This window comes from Globicephala melas, chromosome 1 (genome assembly GCF_963455315.2).
Source record: "Globicephala melas chromosome 1, mGloMel1.2, whole genome shotgun sequence".
Taxonomy (NCBI): Eukaryota; Metazoa; Chordata; class Mammalia; order Artiodactyla; family Delphinidae; genus Globicephala; species Globicephala melas.
This window is the reverse complement of record NC_083314.1, coordinates 99,183,380-99,206,431: the sequence shown is the minus strand read 5'-3', so window position 1 is coordinate 99,206,431 and position 23,052 is coordinate 99,183,380. Positions and strand designations below refer to the sequence as shown.

At 36.8% G+C, this 23,052-nt stretch overlaps 1 protein-coding gene and 1 non-coding gene across 3 annotated transcripts in view; one reads left to right on the top strand and one right to left on the bottom strand.

The window, feature by feature from the left end:
* The window catches only part of SLC30A7 (solute carrier family 30 member 7), an 81,127-nt gene extending 62,457 nt beyond the window's left edge, over positions 1–18,670 (top strand). For both annotated transcript variants that reach the window (XM_030868818.2, XM_030868815.2), the window contains exons 10-11: positions 4,317–4,466; positions 13,343–18,670. In XM_030868818.2, the coding sequence (XP_030724678.1) occupies positions 4,317–4,466; positions 13,343–13,390 (198 nt within the window). In that variant the 3' untranslated portion in view covers positions 13,391–18,670. The remainder of the gene's footprint in view (positions 1–4,316; positions 4,467–13,342) is intronic.
* On the bottom strand, positions 2,422–2,527 carry LOC115859966 (U6 spliceosomal RNA). The gene has a single exon (XR_004042283.1). It is a non-coding gene; the product is annotated as a U6 spliceosomal RNA (small nuclear RNA).
* Positions 18,671–23,052: the final 4,382 nt, after the last annotated feature.

Below are 23,052 nucleotides of genomic sequence, written 5' to 3'. Positions count from 1 at the left end.
AGCTTGGCTGTAGATATAGTAACAGTGGTGAGGGAATTTGTTTTTAAAATGAGATGTTTTAAAACAGCATCCCATGGAATTTTCCCCAATAATGGAGATGTTCAATAATCTACATTTCCCAGTATGGAAGTCACAAGGAACACGTAGCTATTGAGCACTTGAAGCTTAATAATTTGAGCTATAGCGCAACTAATTTTTAAACTTCATTTCATTTTCATATATTTAGTCACATGTGTTTAGTGACTTCTGTATTGCACAGTGCAGTTCTGGAGCCTGTGTGTTACAGGAAGAAATTGATGGTATGGTAGTGAAGCAGGTTACTTCACTACCTGCTGAAGGAATGAAGGTCTTGAGAAGGTGAAAAAGGAGAGAACCCAAAGCACTATGGAGGAATTAATTGTAGATAGGAGCCAGGGGTACTGTATCCCCCAAGGGAAGACAGAAAGTGCTGAAAGAGGTGAGGGCTGACTGGTGGATTTGGTGGTGCAGGATAAGGGATTTTCTGTGTGCTTCTATTTTCTCTTTGATTTACAGGGCAGAGTAATCATGCAGAGAAATTAGAAGACCAGAGGAGAAAAGAGAAGGTATAGAATAGTCCTTTTTGAGGTAGGGAAAGTGAAGTGCTGCCCATTTGACATTTGTGGTTTTATGATTTTAAGGTAGGACCAGTCAGCATAGTTGTGGAAGAGAAAGGGGCAATTTATTGAACGCCTACTCTAAGCTGGTCCCTATATTAAGTGATTTACATATATTGTTTCTTTTCTTCACATTAACCATACAGGGTAAGTTTCGTCTTCCTTTCCCTAGGAAAATTGAGTAAAATTGATGTTTGAGGATTTAAGTAACTCATCTAAAGTCACAGATGGTAGTGGCTGAATCTGGATTCAAATCCATATCATTCTGGCTTTAAAAGCTCATGCTCTTTTTGTTAAACCACACGGTCCGAGCAGGAAGAGCGACACAGATTTTCATCTGTAGCTACACTTTCCCCACTTTTTTTAATTCGAGTAAAGTTAATGCCAGTTTCTGTAAGATTCATTCCTTAACTTATGCTTTAGGATAACTGCAGGAATGTGCTTGTACTGCTATATCTATGGAGGTAGAAGAAATCTGTTCAATCAGGGTGTTGTTTCCCTAGCAGTATACCATTTCCATTTAGAAAAGTATGGAGGGATATCAGGTTCAAACCACTGTGTCATCAGAGTCCTGAAAGAGGAAGAGGAAGTGCACCTTGACCTCTTTCCCTAGTAAAAGCAGTTTTTTTAAAGGGCACAATGGTTATTGTCTCACATTTCCCACCAAGTGTCTTGGAGCTTATAGAAAGTGATCCCACAACAAATTCTGATAAAAATAAATATTTTTGATAAATATAAGTTCAACTTTTTCTTAATTGACAGCCCAAATAGATTACTTAAGAATCAGGGAATCTCAGAATTCAAAAAGATCTTATTATTCATTTGGCCCAGACTTCTATCTGTTGGAAGAATCTCCTTTGCGACATTCAGTTGGTCATTCGGCTTCTTGACTATTTTCAGGAATCGGTAGTTAGCCCCTTCACTGAGTAACCTCTTTCTCTTTTAAATTGCTGTAATTGTTATAAAGATCTTTTTAACTTCTGGTTTCTGATCTTAGTTCATCTCCTCTAGATCTATACAGAGATATTGAACAATAGCGGTGATTTGGACATCTTTGTAAAGATTTTCCTGATCTTCAAGGGACTACATCTAACGTTTTTTCCTTAAGCGTTTTCTGTACGTTTTGGGTAGATAGCTTTTATTAAGTTAAGGAAGTGTCCTTCCAATCATAAATAGGGGTTGAATTTTATTAAATAATTGTAATGCTTTTATTGAAATGACTATGTGATTTTTCTCCTTTGCTTCACTAATTGAAGAATAAGAGTAATAGAATTTCTGATGTTTAATCTTTCCCTCTTGGGATAAACCTAACGTAGTCATGATACGTCATTTTTTAATATACTGTTGGAGTTAGCTTATTTAATTCATAAGAGAAATTAGCTTATGATTTATTGTCTTTATCTGGTTGGGGATCAAGATTATTTCTTATATGAGATAGCACCTCTTTTTTATTTTCTGGCAAAACTAAGAGGTTATGTTAAGTTTCTTGAAAGTCTGCCCTCTGGGACTGGGGGTTTGGGGGGGTTTTATGAAAGAGAACTTTTATTACCTTTTCAGTTTTTAATGGCCCTTTTATATCTTCTGGTTTTTTCTTATTTACAGCATTTTCTGTATTTCCAGAAATTTATTCATTTTTGTCTAGATTTTTGAAATTGTGTTTTTTGTTGTTGCTTTTCTGATTTTATTATTTATTTTTTCCAGCTTTAGTGAGGTAAAATTGATAAATGAAAATTATGTATATTTAAAGTGTACAATATGTTGTTTTGATATACATGTACATTGTGAAATGACCATGGAACACTTCATGAATTTGCATGTCATTCTTGCACAAGGGCCATGTTAATCTTCTCTGATCGTTCTCATTTTAGTATATGTGTTACCAAAGCAAACACCAAAATTGAATTTATATTCATTTTATATACATATATGTACTATTTACTGAGCAATTACTTGGGCCAGGCTTAGGTCCTTACAGTTTTAGGTGCTGAGGATACAAAACATAAAAATCGAAAATAAATCCCTGCCTTTATTGAGCTTGAGTTCTGCCAGAGGAGACAGGCAAGAAACAATATAAATAACATAGTAATGTAGTGTGCGACATTATATGCTGAAAAGTAAAACAAACCAGAGAAATGTAAAAATAAAAGCATTGTAGTTTTACATAGAATAACAGTAGAAGGGCCTCCTGAGAAGATGGCATTTGAGTCAAGACCCAAACAAAGTAGGCCAGGCAGAAATCTGGAAGGAAAGACACTCCAGGCAGAGGGAATAGCAAATGCCCTGGGACAGGAGTGTGCCTGACTTTTCAGAGTGGTGAGGAGGCTTCTGTAGCTGAGGAAGAGGGAGCAAGGGGAGGAGTAGTAGGAGATGAGGTAAATAAGGTAAATAACAAGGGGCCACATGACGTGGGTCCATGTAAGTCATTGTGAAAGCACTGGTTTTTGTTCAGAGTAAGGTGGGAATCTACTGGAGGATTCTGAACAGAGTGAAAGCATCTGATCTAACGTAACAGATTCTTACTTGGGCTACTGTTTTGAGAATAGATGAAGAGGTGCAAGGCTAGAAATAGAGAGACCAGTTAATAAGGTATTATAATAATCCAAACTAAAGTGGCTTCAACTAGCCTGACAGCAGTAGAGGTGGTGAGAAGTGTTTGGATCCTACTCAGCTGTAGTATTTTGTACACTCAAATATTGATACATTCATATAGTATTCCGTTTTATAGTTTTTAAAATCTGTTGTTTGTAGTTCTTTTCCTTTTTCATTTTGTACTTTGTTTAATTGCATGTTCATTTATTTTATTTTTTTACCGCCATCAGAGTTTGTCTTGCCAGTGGTTGTCAACCTAAGGGTGTGGAACACTTAAGGAGCCACTGGAAAAACGTTGAGACATCCCTCCCTTTTCTGGTTGTCACATGAGTTGGGGAAGGGTATATGTTGGCATGTAGTTCCCTGGGTCCTGGGGATGCAAAGATCCTGTAGTTTCTGACACTTGTACACGATGAAGAATCATCCTGTCTAAAACATACCCCCATTACGTACGAAACACTGACTCTAGCTTGTTAATCTTTTCAGAGAACTAGTTTTTTGATATTGTGAACTCTGTCATTTCTAAATTTGTGGATCATTGATTTCCATCCTTTATTTCCTTCCTTTTTATTTCTTAAGTTGACTTTTTTGTTTTTTTCCTAATTTCTTAGCTCATTTGTATTTATATTTGTCTTCTGATCGATGTACAGTTGACCCTTGAACGACACAGGTTTGAACTGCACGTTCTACTTATACATGGATATTTTTCAACAGTAAATAGCCACAGTACTACATGATCCATGGTTGGTTGCATCCTCAGATTTTTGACTGAGAAGAGGGCTGGCATCCCTAACCCCTGTGCTGTTCTCGGGTCAACTGTATTTGAAAATGTAAATTTCACTTAGGTGCTCTCTCAGCTGTGCCCCACAAATTTTGATACGTGCTCATTTATATTTCCCAAACACCTGTCATGGTACCAGCACATAGTAAGTACCCAGTAGGTATTTGTTAATCAATGCAAGCCACCCCCCCGCCACACCAGGCCACTTTTTTCATTAGAGAGTAGAATCCATGTTTACTGATGTGTTGCATGATTTAAGTTGGGTGTACTTATACTTGAGTTCTTGTTAATATGTGCTCTTTATATTTTAGGTGCAGCAGTTGCAAGGAGTTTACAGTTTACAAGAACAGCATTTCTGGACCTTATGTTCTGATGTTTATGTTGGGACCTTGAAATTAGTAGTAGCACCTGATGCTGATGCCAGGTGGATTTTAAGCCAAACACATAATATTTTTACTCAGGTATGATTTTTTTACTAACTTCTTTTAAGGGTCTAGGAATTTATTGTATCTACTAGTCTTAAAAAGATTTACTATTTAACATATTGAATATATATATACTACACTGTGAGGTAAGTGTGAAAGTTTTTTTTCAACCACAGAGTCAAATTTGGGAGATCCTTACTTTAGTGAATACTGTTAATGAAGGTAGTCCTGTTTACTCGTTGTTGTACTGATTTGAGCTCCTTTAAGAAAAAGTAGATTCTCCCTTACTGTACACTCCTTATAAGACATGTTATATGATATTTGAAGCTAGGAATTCTAAGGTAGCATTTGGAATAAGAATAATGTCTGGTCAGTGGCGTTGGCTAAAAGCAAACTATGTTAACATTTTTATTGATAGCAAAGCCATCTCTACTTCTGTGTCATTTAATGGCTTAATATGCTGTTGAGGTTTTCTTAATTCTGTATATGGAATCACGAATTAGTCAGTGCATGACTGCAACCAAATTATATCAGGTAATGTTTATGCCATCATGAGTTGACATAGTCAGTGACTGATAAAGTAAAAGTGATTACTAGGTTATTCTGTATATACTGGGAGAATAAGAACATCATGTCAAGAATATCTGAAGAGAGAGACCACAGATTTTTTTTTTTTTTTTTTGGTCTAGCTTGCTGGAAATATTTGGCAAAAAATCTAGATGTTGACACTGCTTCCAAAATTATCTAACACATAAATCTAATGAGGAAACTGATTCCATGCCTTAAAAATCTGTGCTTCAGTGTTCATTGAAGCACTATTTCCAATAGCCAGGACATGCAAGCAACCTAAGTGCCCATCGACAGATGAATGGGTAAAGAAGATGTGGCACATATATACAATGGAATATTCCTCAGCCATAAAAAGAAACGAAATTGAGTTATTTGTAGTGAGGTGGGTGGACCTAGAATCTGTCATACAGAGTGAAGCAAGTCAGAAAGAGAAAAACAAATACTGTATGCTAACACATATTTATGGAATCTAAAAAAAAAATGGTTCTGAAGAACCTAGGGGCAGGACAGGAATAAAGACGCAGACATAGAGAATGGACTTGAGGACAAGGGGAGGGGGAAGGGTAAGCTGGGACGAAGTGAGAGAGTAGCATTGACATATATACACTACCAAATGTAAAACAGATAGCTAGTGGGAAGCAGCCGCATTGCACAGGGAGATCAGCTCGGTGCTTTGTAACCACCTAGAGGGGTTGGATAGGGAGGGTGGGAGGGAGACGCAAGAGGGAGGGGATTTGGGGATATATGTATACGTATAGCTGATTCACTTTGTTATACAGCAGAAACTAACACAACATTGTAAAGCAATTATACTCCAATAAAGATGTTAAAAAAAAAAAATCTGTGCTTAAAAACTGACCCAGCCCTCCTGATGTGATGCAGTGGGAAGTACACAGCATGACCTGTGTGGCACTCTTGCCAGAAATAGTTAATGTGAATCCCGTCACCTTGTGGACTGTTACCCTGGATTCTTAAGAAGTGTCAGTGTCATGAAAGGAAAAAAAGGAACAATGGAGGATTCTTCTAGATTAGAGGAGAGTTCACAATTAAATGCCGTGTGTGGCCCTTGATTGGATCTTGGACTGGGGAGAAACAGCCACAGAGGAAACTATTGGGTAATTAGAATATGGACCACACAATAGCTCATATAATTGTGTAGGTGTTAAACTTCTTGGGTACGATAATGGTATTGTGGTTATAGAAGAATGCTTGTATTCTTAGGAGATACATGCTGAAGGCTTTAGTGGCAAAGTATCAGGATGTCTAATTTTCAAATGTTTCAGCAAAAGTAAAAAGGATTATAAATAAATACATATATAGAGAAATAAGGCAAATGTGGCAAAATGTTTGCGATTGGTTTATACAGGTGATGGGTAGATATGCATTTATGGTGCTATTCTTTTGACTTTAAGCCTTTTCAAAATAAAAAGTTAAAAAATAAAAGTTTGGTGGCTCCTCATTGCCACCAGGATAAAGCCCAAACTTTCTAGCATGACACAATTAACTTTTCAAGCCTCTCTCCTACTATTATTCATTGCCATGTACTTCATACGCCAGCCCCACCAGACTATTTACTTACCTGTGTGAGACAAAAATCCTACTCTAATGTAAAGGTCCAATTCAATTGTTACTTTCTCTCTGAAGCCTTAAAGACCCTTCTAAGCATCATATAGATAGAGAAAGAGAGAGGGACAGACTGACAGTTTAAATTCAGGACCTTAGCATAAATTAAACGATCTCTTCTCTAATAGAGGTGTATGGTTATGTTCCTTTGGAATAATTAATGAAATAATCTTATAATGTAGGCAACAGCCAGACGTCCTCTACTACAAAACAATATGCTGGTACCACTTATTTACTCTAGACATTTAAGAACTGTCTTTTCTTAACAGACATTATAAGAAGTCTGTACCACCATGAGTTTCATAATGCAGCATGCAAAACCTTCACAACATGTCTGAATCCTTCTCACACCTCCTCCCTTTTTCAGAGGCAAAAAGGAGAACATGACTAGCAACAACCTTGCTTTTCACTGCCATTTCTAGGTCATTATTCTCTCCTTCAGTCTCGATTTTCTCCTAGTTATACCATGTCCTTCCACCCTCATAGTCTGAGCTTCTGTCCACCTCTAGGATACCTCATACTGTCCGAAGACTTTGGCACTTAAGTCACTTAATTTTCCCTCTGAGAAGGAATGCAATTTATAGGTTTAGAAATGTGTGAGCAGCTGTGTCTGTGCTTAGAACTGCTGAAGTTGTAATTGAAGTAGGTGGAGGGAGGTTCTTCTGGTAACCTTAGAAATCTTGGCTTTTAAAATGGCTGAAGTTGAAAGTTTACTCAGCTGCCTCTTTGGTTTTGGAAACTGTATTTGGGTTTTGAAAATTTTAAGCTCTAAAACATATTTTAAGCCTTTTTATCAGCTAAGGTCAAGCACACTTGATTTCATTCCTTGCAGAGACTAGGGACTCTCTTAGGCTTGCAGTGAAAATGGTTCAACACATTTTTCCCAGCAGGCAGAGAGAAGTCATCCTTCTCATGATTTTCATTCCATACATTTAATGATTGTAAAGTTGTTTTGTGATAGTTGTTTTGGTTCTGACGTATGCAAAACTGAAGTTTTTTATTAATTTATTTTCCTTTACTGCTTATGCCCTAGTCATGCATATTCATTATGCTATGAGTATATCCAATACCTTGCAGTAACATTTGCAATTCATGAAATGAAATTTAAATTTTTTTACGTTTTTTAAAAATTTTAAATTATATCTTAATCATAGATTTTACTTATCAAAAGTAGTAAAGATCAAATTGCTCCATTTTTAAGAAAAAAATTACACTAATCCTTTAAGTACATTTCTTGTAGAAAGACTTGAAATACTGGTGGCCTTAGTTCCAAAAGACCAAAAGAAGGATTTTCTCAATACTTTGTGGTTCTATGACATTTTAATGTATTTTTCTTATAGCTGATCTTAAATTGGAATTAAAATTTTTTTTTTTGGTTAAAAAGTTGTTAAAATTTATATGGGGTTAGCTTTGAAAAGGTTAACATAAGTTTGAGAATTATAACATTTTGTTTTGTTTTTAAAACTATAAGCTTTGCAACTGTTTTGGAACTGTACATTAAGCATGTCTTTTTATTCTCATGTTCCATAGTTATCACTTTATCATGAATGGCTAAGGCAGTTGGCTTGCTATCACGAATATAGAGCAATACTAGTGAATTGGTAGAAGTCTCTTCAGTACTTTGATTCCTTTGGGATTATTAGTTAAGTGATAATCCAGTTTTTAAACTACAGGGTTCTTTATTGACATAGAAAAAGTCCCTCTCCTTTCCACCGCGTGCACTAACTTTTTAAAAATGATTTATCATTTGGGAACAGATGAAATAGAAAACTTATTATTTATGTTTAGTATATGAACAGGAAGTGGATGTGGGATACTGGATGAGGAAGGCAATTTATCATTTATGTTTCTTGTTTTAAACTGTCTGGTATCATCTGTTAATTTTTTTAATACACTTTGGTTAGAAATAAAGTTTGAAGAAAAATCTAGAATATGCTTGGGTTCATTACCGTCCTCAGTTCCACACAGCAGAGAAGACAATCAAGGCTAATGCATATTATTTGCTCCTTGATAGAAATTGTACCTTGATATCTTCCATCTTCTCTTCTGCCTGTTTCTGTTATACCTATTAAGTCCTGAACCCCTGGCTTCCTGCTTCAGCTTTCTGTGCTCTATTTTCTTGCCTCAAAATAGAAGTTAACACTGATCGCCAGGAAGGAACCAAAAAGCCTCCTCACTAACCCAGATGGGAGTTCCCCCAGATTCAGGACCTCCCACCTGCACCACTGTCCTGCCTGCGCGATCCCTTCCTGTCTCTGACAGTAGGGAATAGGAGAAGCTCTCTATGCCTTTCCGGGTGGCTAGCTAGTTTTCCACCCTTCCTGTTTGTAGGGAATTTTAATCTTTTATAATGATTGATTAGTTTTAATTAATCCACAGGGGTTAAGTGTCCATTGGTTGATGGTGGTGGAAATAATAACAGCAGCAGCAGCTAGCCTTATTGAGAGCCCACCACATGCCAGGCACTGCGATAGACACCTAACATATTAATCTACCTGCAGCACAGGTGGGGTATTCTCCCCAGTTTACAGAAAAAGGAACCCAGACCCAAGTTATTGTTCATGACTTGTAATTTCATCATATTAAGTCACTATTTCACGAATTCTGAGATGATTCAGTTTTCACATGGAAGAGTAAGGCAGTTTTTCAAGAATTCATTTTTAAGGGATAAAGACTAATATTCTACATTGAGTCAAAAATTAAAGTAGAGGGCTTCCCTGGTGGCGCAGTGGTTGAGGGTCCGCCTGCCGATGCAGGGGACGCAGGTTCGTGCCCCGGTCCGGGAAGATCCCACATGCCGCGGCGCGGCTGGGCCCGTGAGCCATGGCTGCTGGGCCTGCGCATCTGGAGCCTGTGCTCCGCAATGGGAGAGGCCACAGCAGTGAGAGGCCCGCGTACTGCAAAAAAAAAAAAAAAGTAGAAAGTTTCTGCAGTTTTTGAGAATTGGTAGAGAAATACAAACAACCCAGTAATTTTCTTTAGCCGTATTCTTGTTTATTTTTCTAAATTTTTACTGCTGATTTGTCTTCCTTTCCACAACGAGTATTTATGGAGAGTATTCTAAGTCTATGATTTCAGGTTAACACTTATTTTCTTAGAAGCATGGATGTTAAAAATAACTAGCTGTCTTTCCAACTTAAAAAAGTGTTAACTGAATTACGGTTTATACATGATTCTCAGGATATAAGACACAAGTATTCTAGGGTTTTCACTTTTTTTGAGGACAACCCTCAGCCGGCTTTAGTGTCATCCCAGCGGTAGGTAGAATATTTAATGGCACTGGGCACTGTTTTGATCTGCTGGAGTATTTGTCATGTCTTTGTCGTGTGGATAAACTGTAAAGAAAACCTAGTTTGCATTCAGGAAGTAGGTGACTTCCTAAAGGAGTCTTTGGAAATTCCACTTTTTTTCTCTACATTGAAGGAAATTGAGAAAGGAAAATGGGAAGCTGGAAGACTTAAAGGTGTTCCCATCCAGCCAGATGGATGAAACAAAATGACTTTTTCTGTTAGACTGGGCTTTTGTGTAAAGCAGTAGGCCCTCTGGGGAAAGATATCAGCTTGAGTAATTAACTTGTGATTATGCAAAGATCAATTTACCTAGCCTCTTTGTTTTTCCTCTTTGTTTTTTATTGCCTTGGGCTACCTCATTTCTTATTACTATCTTCACTGTATATGGGGGGGGCGGTTAGGAAAGTGGCAGAGATAATAATGGGAGCCCAACTTACCTTGTCCATTTTTCTTTCATTAACAATTTTGTTAAAGAGAAAAGAAATTAAGCCAGTTTATTTGGGCAATAGTTGTTTTCTCCTAAGGTTAGATACACAAGAATTTTGCAGAAGGGCTCCTAAGTACAGTTATTACGGGGCCCATCTGGGTTGAGTAAATCAAATATAATCAACCATAATAATTTGTTTTTTATAGCATGTAAGAATCCTTTCTTGTATATTCACATATGATCCTTACAATAGTGCCTGATATGTAGCAAGGATTTATTAAATGTTTGTCAAATACTGGATGAATATATAACATTTTTGTGAGATAAGTAGGATTGGTATTTATCAACACTTTTAAAATTAGGAAAACTGAGATTCTGTTTCAGTTTTTAGCTTAAAATCATACAGATGTTAAGTTCTATCTTTTTTCTGCCACAAAACTCTTTGAGTGCGTGCAATTCAATGTATTTTCAGAGAACTTTAACTTTACCACAGCAAGGATTTTTCTTTTCTTTCTTTCTTTTTCTTTTTTTTTAATGAGGCAAAAACGCTAGCATGTTTTCTGTGCTGGAAAGCTACTGGGGTCTTTTCCAGCTTTTTACTCCACTAGAGCAGCTCCTGACTCGTTAGACATTCATTAGTGCTGGGCAGAGCCCTCCAACTGGAATGCTAGAAGAAAAGCCATGGTAGAAAGTAATGCTTTCAGGAGCCCAGAAATTCCTGGGAGAAGGTAGCGTTATTATTTTATCCCCCACTCCGGCTTTTCTTTCTCTTAGATGTTCCACTTTACTCTTCATTCTATGTTGCTGACAAGAAAGTGCTTAATTGTAACCGATTGTATGCTTTAATCTTTAAAAATTGTTTTTTATTTGAAAGAAGGAAATTAATAGAATTTCAGTTCATCCAACATGTATTTATTGATCATTTACTGTGTGCTGGGCACTACTTGAGGTTCTGGGAGTCAGCAGCAAAAGACAGGACAAAGTCCTTTTATCTTGGACATTATCATTGGAGAGTAACAATCAACAGCATCACAGCAAATAAGTTTTATGATATATTAGAAAGTGATAAGTGTTATAGATAGGGAGAGCAGGGTGGGGGGGTGCTGAGGCATTTACCATCTCTTGCACCAAGCTTTGTTTTTGTTTTTTGTTCTTTTGATAGATAGATAGATAATACCTATCTCATCATCTCATATTTATTTACTTGCTTGTTTATCATCTCCCCTCCTTCCTAGTTCCCAACAGCTTATAAATTCCATGAGGGCAAGGGTATTTTTTACCTGTTTTGTTGGCTGTTGTATTCCCGGGGGACAGAAGAGGGCCTGGATTCCAATAGATGCACAAAATGTATTTGTTGGATGAATGAATTGAATGCATTTTTTAATAGGGTGGTCAGGATAAGCCTCACTGACATCTGAGTAGAGATATGACAGGAAAGGGAGTATGTCATGTGGCAATCTCGAGGAACATTGTACCAGGCAGAGGGCCCAGTGTGGCTGGAACAGAGTCAACAAAGGGAGAGAAGTAAGAGATGAGATCAGAGAGGTAATAGGGGCCAGATCATGGGAAAGCTTTGAAGGCCATTGTAGGACTCTGGGCTAAGGACTGAGGAAGGTAAGCTGTTGTAGGGTTTGAGTGATGGAGTGACATCACTATAGTTGCTCTGCTGGAAACAGACCAAAGGAGGGCAAAGGTAAAAGAGTGAAAACGAGATCAGAGGCCGTTACAAAATGTAGGTAAGAGATGATAGTGACTTGGGCCAGGGGATAGCAATGGAGGTGATGTAAATTGATCAGATTCTGTATTTGCATTATTTTGAAGGTAAGGCAAACAGGTTTCGCTAATGGGTTGGGTATGAGAGAAAGAAAGGTTTTTAAGTTGCAGCATTGAGGAAGGAATTGAGCCTAAGAAGATATAGGATCAACAGTTTAGAGGGGAGGAAATAGGGATCAATTTGGCTGTGTTTCGATGCTTGTCAGACATCCAAGTAGAACTGTCAGGTAGATGGTAGGTAGGTTCCAGTCTACAAAAGGTGTGAGCATGTAGACGGTACTGAAAGTCTGGATACTGGGTGAGACCATCTAGGGGACAAGTGTCAAAAAAGAAGGGATCTGAGGACTAAGCCTTTGGGTATTTGAGTGTTTAGTATTCAAAGACAGGAGGAAAAACCCACAAAGGAGACTGAGAAAGATTGATAAGTGAGGTAAAAGGGCAACCAGCGAGTTTTCTCTGGAAGCCAAGAGCAGGAAAAGTGTTTCAGTAGGAGGAAGTGATCGTCTGTGTCCTTTTTGCTGCTAGATTAATTACTAAGATGAGGACTGAGAATTGAGCACTGGGCTAAGCAATTTAGAGGTGACCTTGACAGTTTTGGGAAGTGGTTGGCAGCAAAAGTTTGGTTGAAATGAGTTCAAGAGAGAAGAGAGTAAAGGAATTATAGATAGCAAATATAGAAAAATTGATAAAACTGGAGAGATGGGGGCAATTTTGAGATCAGTGTCCTTGAATAGCAAGTTTATATCCAAAATTGAAAAGAGGAGTTGGAGTGTAAAGTAATTCAGTAACCAGTAGATGGTTATGCTTATTTCAGTGTTTAAAATCATTTATCATAGGAAGATTTAGACTGGATAGATTTATGATTTTAGTAGCCAACTAGTCAAGCACTGTGGTGTTTTCTAGCAGAATAATGGTAGCTGGGTAACCTCATTTTTCCAAAATTCACTTGGGCAGGGCATGTAATTAGTAGCATAGCTTTCTTTTGTAGGGCTAAATGGAGAATCTTTTTTGCAACTTATTAACATACTTGTTTCTAAAATAAAATTATTGGCACTTTATGATGAAAAATGGAGAATTCTTTCCCAAAGACAGAAAAGAAAAATAATTCTTCCCTTTTTCAAAAAAAAAAAAGAAAAGAAAAATTTTTTTTCCTACTACTTTTCTGAAATGTATAGTCTATTATTGGTTTGTTTGATTTTCTAATTTTTTTTTTTTTTTTAACTTTTCAGGCCGGAGTGAGACAGCTTTATGTACAGATTGACTTTGCGGCCATGTAAATGAATGAAAAGAAATTATGCTTTTTGGGGGACCTAATTTTTTCTGGTACTGTAAAATCCTAATCATGGTACCTAGCTTTTTAAAAAGAGAAATCATCACTACAACTTCCCAGCACCAAGTAGACCAGGCAGAGTCAGCCGATTGTGCTCTGCCAGGAGTTTACAACTAAGGGATCAGAATTAAGAGGATCTCTCCTGGACTTTTGGTCTTCTGTGCTTCTTCCCTCCAAACCATTTTGATTTCTGAGGTTTCTAGTTTTGTTCCAGGGTATTGTTTTCTGTTTGTTTCCTTTTTTTTTTTCATTTCAAATGCCCTCACTCCCACCCCTCATCCTAGCCAGTAAGAAATTCAGACAGTGGGCCTCTAATCATCTGGAATGTCTTCACTGAAGCTGCTGGAAACCACTGCTTTCATTCCCAGAAAACCAGTGTTATTTAAAAAAAAAAAAAAAAAAAAAGAAAAATGGAAATCTGCTTTATATGTAATGTCACAATTGTTGACGTTCTTCAATATAACCATGTTTGTAAAATTGTTTGTACCTTGCAAACTTATGAACCAAACCATATTGGGTTTTCAAAGTGCCTTTGTATCAGAAAATGTATTTGCCAGCATAGAAATGTACCATCAAAGGTCATGTATATGTTTTTTTTTTAATGGGTATTCTGTATTCTGTACAAAATAAGACGCTTGTTAGTAATGTATACAGATGTCTTTTTGTGTACTTGCAGCATAGGTTTAGATATATAAAAATCTGCCTTTTATTGCTTTATCCCATCAAAAAATAAAAGGTGTTATTTTGCTTTTTAAATCAAATTCAGTTATTACATTAAATTATTTTGTGTACTGTGTTTTCAAAACTTTGCAAATGCTTCTGTTATACAGACGGGTGTTTTAACTTACTTAAAACATCTGCTAAATTCCAAATTTCTATAAAAGCTACTGTGTCTGTGATAAACTTTCGTATATCTTTCCTTACTGTTTTTATAGATTCTATTAATGAAAGGAAAAGGCATGTAGAGTGAAGGCAGAAATGGTTGTGACAATGTTATTTTGCTTTTTCATTCTTCAAATGCCAAGTCATACGTTTTCCTGTGCAAGTGTTACACAAATACAGTTGCTTTCAGGAATCCTAAAGCAGCATTTTATTGACTTTGAAGTACTGAAGGTACTGAGTAAATGTGGTAACATAGAACTCTTCCTAACACAGGTATCTTGGAAGTTAATAAATAAGTTGATTTCTAGGCTCTTGTGTATTTGAAAAATAAAATTGCAATTTGAGATAAGTGCTTGAATGTTCTACTTAAATATTCTCTGTGTTTTATGAAGAAATTGTTCTGAATAGACATTTTCCCATTGTACTTCATTTTATCACAATGTATATTCCCTTTTAACTGAAAGGGAAAAATTTAAATTGCTGGGGGGAAAACCCTGCAGGATGGAAATGAATGTTTAGAATGTAGATCAGTAATAAGCACTTTTTCACTGATGTGGCAGAAATCACTGTTGATTTTGTCTAAGTTTCAAGGTATCTGTTTCCCTATTTCTGACCTACAATTTATGAAATATACTGTGTTAGGAAAACTATAGACTGCTTTCTTCATGCTTTTCTAAACCGCTGCAGGTTGCCATGAACTGTTGATAGTCCCCTTTTTGCAGATTAAGTAGTATTTTCAAAACATTTTTACTTACTGCCAGGCAGTTTAAAGCTAAGAATTCCTGCAATAGAATGCATTTAACTGAAACAATTGTTAAGATGTTTCAGGACGGAAATATAAAAGGAAATGTCCTGATAATGGTACTGCTTTTTCATTATAAGTAGTCACTTGGAAGTTTGCATCCACTACCAAGCCTGATAGAAGCCTGCGATATTCTATAGGTTTTGGCATATTGTGTAAAATGACAGATCTAGAGGAAGGCGGGGATTTTAGATGTGTGCCTTTAAAAACTAATTATGTGAAATTGTACTGATATTTCACATACAGAGATAATTTTTGCACTGGCCTGTAAAATTTACAGTGCACATTGAAGATCCAATTCTGCCTTTCACTGAGGCCTCCATTCCAAGTGAAGTTTCTTGTCAAAATATGCATCACTTTATTTAACTACGCTCTCAATACACAAGTGCATGAGTATGGTTTTTTCCTTTGATAAGGAATAGAGTATATATATAGGACATTTGACTGAGATGAAACTCTTAGTTTTGCACCTGTTACAAGAGATCTCCAGTTCATATCATTTAGCAGGTTGGCCTTAACATTTATACTTTAATGAAATGTTCTTAAACCTGTGTGTGCAGCAGGACAAAAAGGAATTTTTTTCTCCCTTTTAGGAAATACTTTGTCTTCTCAGTGTTCTTGGCACAGTTGTATTGCTAAAGTAGATAATTTCACTGAGAAATACTCCTTGATTATTATTATAAATTTAGAATGTCCCTATTGTTGGCCTAATTCTTGGGGAAAAAAATCTGAGTATAACTTTGCTGATATTTTAAAAACCAAATATTCTCTGGAGAAAAAATTTGTATTGCTCAGGGAATGTTTACCTTGCCAAGTAAACTTCCCCAAAGAGAAATATACCTATACTAGTTTTGTGTTTTTAAATCTAGATTATATTGATCGAGATGAAGGGCTTAACCTATGTATGGCTCCCTTATTTTGCTTACTCCTTGTGCACTTTGTGAAGGACAGTATCTAGTTTATCTGTAGCTCAGTGTACCTCACACATCCCCACAGCATCTTCTGCAGAGGCATAAGGAAGTGGTAACAGATGTTACTGGCATTTCCCATGTACCTGGAATGCTCCAGCGTTCTTCAAAGCCTACTGGTAAACACCAATAACCAAAATACTGTGAGTTTTGTGCACCTTTGTAAAGCAGCCAAATCGTTGACTCCAGATGCAGATGATCAGAGTTCTGTAATGTTTTTACCTACCATGGTATAATCAATTTTACAGAATTATTAATATGGTAGCATCCTCTTATATAATGCTGGGATTTAAGAACAAAAATAATTCATTGCTTAGCATAGAATTTTACATCCAAGGAGACTGTCCTTAGAAGCAGTCTCTCATTCTACCTCTCACTTTACAGATGAGAAAATTGAAGCCCAGAAATGCTGTCATTTATTCAAGGTCACAGAGATAATTAGTGGCAAAGCCAAGACCAGAATCCAGGTTTTCTGACTTACTGTGCTTTGTCTCCAGTGTAATTCTGTAAATGTTCTGAATGCTTCTGAAGAAGCATTTTTAAATAAAGGACGTCTGACCTCCATTTTTGGTACATTAAGGCACGTGATAAATGGAGTTTTTTTATTGTCTTATTTTTCTTAGCTAATTATGAGATTTAGAATATTATTTCCATAGTATTCTTTATGAAAGATATGATTAATTTTTTTAACTCTTTTTTACTCTTCTGGAACCAGTTTCTGATTTTTTTAAAAAAAAATAGTGACAGGTGTGCATTGGATACTTTTAACTTGTGAGTAAATTTTTCTGTTAATTGCCCAAGACTAAATCCAATTTAAGGATTGTTTAGTTTCTTTATTTTGTTTAAATTCTGTGAATTGGTGCTTTTTAGAAACCAGGCTAATTCATAGGACATATCATTTCATCCTTGTTCAGTCACCAGAGAGCTCTTGAATTCTTAACGTTATTCTCAGAGCCACACAAAATTGGGCATTAAATGTTGTATAGAACAAAACAAAATTTTTAATAGGGTAAAATTTTGAAGTCTTATCAGAATCCCAGATGTTAAACTGCTACTTTCAACTCTTCATTAAAAGCATTACCTTGAGAAAGTTAAAAAAAAAAAAGTTAAACTTTTTTTCTTTCTGTCACTATCTTCGAAACAAATTATTTTCCACTTCACCAGAACTTTGACAAAAAAGGAAATTATCTTATTCTTTAAAGAACATTCGATAAAAGTTTTACTCATAGAGGATTCTTTCAAGACACAATCCCAAAAAGCCTTAGTGATCCAGACCTCTATCATAGAATCAAGACAATGAAAAATTATGTATCAAAAAAAGTATTTGCAGAGAAGTATAGTTCTATTTAAAGGTCAAATTGATGTCTTTGATGAGTGTGTCTTTGGTTTATGTTTAACCATTTCCTAACTACAAATTATACAGGAAGGGTGGGGTTACTTTTATTAAGTGTTTATATATCAGGCTCTTTGTATGGCCTTTTTCATGTTATCACATTTAAAATCCTCATATTTTTATAAAGAAAGATTTTTCCATGATTTTGATCCATAGATCTTTTTCAGATATATTTTATCTTCTGATTCTCCTAACATTCTTGTGAGGAAGGAATTAATTCATAACTCCATTTTACAGATGAAGCTGTTTCGAGAGATTGTAAATGACCTAACTGGGGGATAGCCAGTGGTAGAGCACTGACTCTAGATCCAGTACTTCTTGGTGACAACTACTCTTTTTTTGTATGTCATTCTACAATGATTTAAAGGTCCAAGAAGTTGTAGCAGATCTAAACACACTCTCCTATAAAATCATGAACCATCACCATGAAAAAATTGATATAGGGGAATAGTTGTTATATATACATTGGTTAGACTCATTCCTTCTTTGGATGCTCTCTTATGCTTATTACCTTTGCCATTTAACTTAAACTGTGCAGGCTAAAAAGAGCAATCAGAGCTCTTTTAAGCACTTTTAAGAACTTTTTTAAAAAAAACTAAAGTTTTTTTGACACAGAGTAAGCTGCTTAAAAGGGACTGATTCAATAGTGTCAGCACCAGTGTGTGACGAGAAACTGAACTCCTGGCCAAGAGACATTAACCTAGTTAGTAGGAAGTTGTCTTCCAAGAAGTACAAATAATTTTGCACTGCATGAGAGGGATACATAGGATTTGATTTACAACATTACATTTTATAGACACCTTTTCAAAAGGAAGAAATATATTTCACAATTAGTAGTAATCTATGCTTAAACTTAATAATATTTAACTTTGAACTCTTCCCATGGCTTTGAAAATTTAATATTTGTAATTTTGATCTTGATGGAAAGCCTGTAAAAAAGAATGTCTTTGTCTCATACATCCTATTGTCACCACACTTAGCATGAATTTACACTTAACGCACTTAGTAAATGTTTGGATAACCAGTGAGTAAATATTGTAGACAGCAGTGGATACACAAGTAAGGACTGGGGACAGGTAAACCAGTAATTTACTGTTTATTACAGAAGACATCTCAGCTTTTCTTTGGCATTTTTGCACAAATAAGTGAGTTTATATTCACTTTGGCCATTTTTTTTTTCAAGTAGCCCTCTAAGCTAGCTGCTCCTTCATTTTAATACAGGAACAGTGGAAATATCAAGATGTTTTCCATTTTGCATGCTGTTGGACAGGAATTTTGTAGAACTGGGACTGTGGAACCTGGGTCACTTGAATTTTTATATTTTGTATAGCCAAATGAGAAACCACACTCTCCTTTGTTTTTATAGAAAGTTGCCATATTCCTATTACTTTAAGGACCTGTGTATAACATTCTATTTCATTTATCCCAGATGTATTTTCATCTAAAACTCTTTCAAAGGTATATCTTGAAGGTACTTCTATAAAAACAACACTACATGTATTCATTAAGTGATTTAAACATTCCTAAGATAGTTTTTATCTTCTCTGTCTTTTCCCCTCTAAATACTAAATTTCAGTAGAGCTTCTCTTTACTTATTTTCCATCTCTTTTCATTGCTTCTGCCAATGTAAAACTTCCCTTTTTCACTAGTGGAAAAAAAAAAAAAAGCTTTATTTTGAATTTTAGTATTTGAGTTTTATGTATCATATATCATGCATCGATTAGGCTCAATGAAGATTCTGTTCTGAACTAGACATATCCTGTCAAGAGCTTGCCAAGTAATCATCTCATTGCTTCCTCTAATAGCAAATTCAGTGATATTTCTGCCCAAGTGATATTTTGCCCCAACATTTGTGACTTTGATCAATACACAGAATGGGTCTTTTATATCAGAAATACTGTGAATGAAAAATTGCCAAATCCTATTCTAAACACCCCTACAACTCTTTACCTCCCTGTCTTTAATGGTTTCTAAACGTATGGCCAAGTTTGAATTTGGGTTTGATTCCTATGGTGAAGAGTATGGCATCAAAACATTTCTAAATAAACGTTTGAGTACAAGGCTAGGTTGGAATGTCAAAGACTATGTTGTAATTTGGTTTGAATATGCTAAAGTGAGCAATTATGATTTGCCTAAGAACAACACAACAAATTCATAATGTATATTTCACTTTTTTCTACTTGAAGACATTCATGTATATATTTTGTTTAACCTCAGATGTATTTAAAAAGAATGATAAACTATTGTATCAAAATTCTTCCAATAAAATTTCTGTTTAAAAATCTTTACCTGAATTGTGTCTATTAGTTTGATGAACTGAAAAGAACACTGTGAATTTAACAGTTATTGGAACAGATTCTGGAGGACTTAAGGAATGGAGGGGAAAGAATGATTCTCAGGGCCCAGAAACAGCAAAGTTGATCAGGAAAGAGGAGATGGCAGGAGACTTGGAAATGTCTTGACATTGTGAAGATCCTCGTTGTGGATCCTCATACTCATTATTTTACCTCATAAGCAAGTCTTAAAGTATTTCCAGACATTACCATTAACCCCAAATTGTTCTCTCACCTCATTCCCTATGATCTCAGCTTATAGGAAATGAAGACCAAAACCATCTGACATGAGCCTCCATTATCCTTCCAAATTTTTTCCCTCTAATCAGAAGAAATTCTTTTATTTCAGTAACTTCTCCACAAAACCCCAGATCCCACTCATCCCACTTTCTGAAACATACTCTTAAAATGCAGCCTCTTCCTACTATCAGTCTTTGCCACACAATGAGGGCTTCATCCTCAGGGTGTCTGTTGTCAAGCATCTTACATGTGGTCTACATGTGCTTCTTCCACTTCCTTTCTAACCATTTCTGTAGCTCCTAGTAATATTGCTTCACTCCTCCCTAGTTTGTGGAGTTAATCAAAGGCCATCGGTGGCTTGATTCTTGTCACAACTGTGGCATAACTACCAGCATCTCAAATTCGACAAAAAGAAAAGAATACATTTACCTTTCCCACTCAGATCTCTTTTCAACTACCATTTCTGTCAGAATTCCTTACAGAATTCTTAGAAATCTAAACGTCGCCTTTGCCACACCCCCGTTTCCTGAATCCCTATCACAAAGTCCTCCTCATTCTGTTAGGGGAACCACTGACTGAAACCGCCCACCCTGGCCAGGTATCACAGCAACCACTTGCATGTGATACAGGAGGTCCTGGTAAGGAACGCGGAACTAACAAGCTACCACCAACCGGAAGAATTCGGGAAGGGTCAAAAGGAGAGAGGAGATGCCAGTCCGTTTATGTCCTACCACCCTCCCAGAATCCTCCTCGCTGGAATCCATCTTGGCTGAGCGATGCACGCGCCACCAGGAAGGACCCTGAGGCAGAGTGACTGGCCAGAGACAACCCGGAAACTAAACCAATTACCGTAAAACCCGAGACGGCAAGCCACGTGGCAGAGCAGTTCTCCTGGGTTCCCTTACCCTGCTGCTCTCCACCCAGGCGCCCCTTCCCAATAGTCTCTTGCTTTGTCAGCACACGTGTCTCCTTGGACAATTCATTTCCGAGTATTAGACGACAGCCCACTCTCGGGGTCCCCGTCCCTGCAACAATTCTTTGCAAATCTTTTAAATTCACCTTTCCATTCCCACTGCCCTACTCTAGTACTTCATTGATAACTGTACGCAGAGTCACTCTGAGGAACTGTCTGACTTCCCATCTATTCCATGCCCAGCTCTAGCCACCTCCATTTCAGCACACACGCACACACAACACACCACAAAAACAATTCTGCCCTTAGGCAGGAAGACAAGGAATTTCTGCTGAATCAGACTCCTGTCCAGGCCCTTTATAAACATTTCCCCTAACCTGGTTTCCTGATTGCCCTTCTGCTTGCCCTTCTGCATAGTGGACTTTGACCTGCTAGAGCTACAGCACCTGCCAGGGACTCCCTGCCCTGCCTTTCCTGTGTTCTCTGGAATTAGCCTCTGGCCTAGTGGAAGTCCACAGTGGCCTATCAACGCCCCTTTAGAGCAGCCTCTTCTGTTTACATACAGGTTTAGGCAAGTTATTTACTAAAATAGTTCACTACCCAATCTTTCTTTATCTAGAGTTTTTGGCTTCCCTCCCCCCAGAAGCCACCCTGTGTTATACTAACAAAGTAAGCTTCCCAGTTTCCATTGTGATTCCTTCAGCTCAGGAATCGAGTGGCTGCCTAAATGCTCATCAAATACAAATTCCTCTGAACAACTTTAGCAACTCATAATGCTTTGCCTTCCCTCCTTATTCAATCTCATTTCCCATGATATGGCAATAAGCAAACTTTTCATTACTCTAGACCAGAGAAACAGCAAAGGCAGAGAGAAGCAAGCAGGTCTAACAGATGTAGATAAAATGACAGCAATTTGGTATTTTTCATTCTGTATGCAGAAAAGAAAACATCATTTTAATAGGATTCAATCTCATTCAAACAATCTGTCAGCTCATCCAGCTCTACTTCCAGACTTAAAAAAAAATCTGCCATGAAGTTCAGGCTTAGCACAAGCTACCAACATGTAAATGAATAATTCTACTTTATCTAATAAATTCCTATAACCAATAGGAGTAATAATGGTAACAGGGTGACAATACTCAAAGGCATCAGGTCTGGCACCGTTTAAACAATCAATATTTATTGAAAACAATGGATGAATTATGCTTACAATATAAAGGTTAGCACCTCTTTGAAAAATGGTTCTGTATGGATTGTTAAAGTGAATTGTACTCTTTGAAAGACAGTCCCTGCTAAAGTCAAAGGATTGAAAACAAGATAATATGAAAACAAAAGCATTCCCCAAAGTATTTCCTGACTTTAGGTACATATAATATTTTAAAAGGGTGACACTCACTGTACAAGTAAACAAGAAGTTAAGATTCACATCTAAGCATAGGTATAGTTTCACAGCAATTAGAACCCTGCCATTTGGCCTGGACTTTTGAAAACATTGTAACTGCTTCTAAAATTATAAATAAGGTCTGTCTGATTAGCCATCACTGTTTTCCACCCTAGGCATTAAGTTAGATCAGATTGTTGTTCAACTTTACAGGGGTTATCTGTCCTGTATGTGCATCATACTACTTCCCCTTGAGCAATAATTTGTACACAGGTCATATTGACTTCCTCAGAACTTCAAATCAAGACAAAGTTACTACATTTGTAGTTATATCATTTGGAGCAAAGGCTTCCCATTGGCTTCCAAAGACTTCCCCTAGACAATCCTGTAGTAGCGGCCAGCAACTATGGAAACCCACACGAACTATAACTGAGAGATGAGAATTTTTCTGTTTGACAGAGTTATGATTTCAAGAGGGTAGCGAAAACCTCTCTTGCTTTTTTCCTCTATCCCCACTCCATATAGGTCAGGATGTAGGCCCAATCATGAAGGTATGAGACACAGAGCAACAGAGTAAACAGAACTCCAAGTTTCTGGCCAGAGGACTAAAGAAAGGGAGCCTAGGGAACCAGGAAGTAGTGAGGAGATCATAGAGACGGAGGAAAGCAACGTTGTGAAGTTGATTATGAACCCCAAA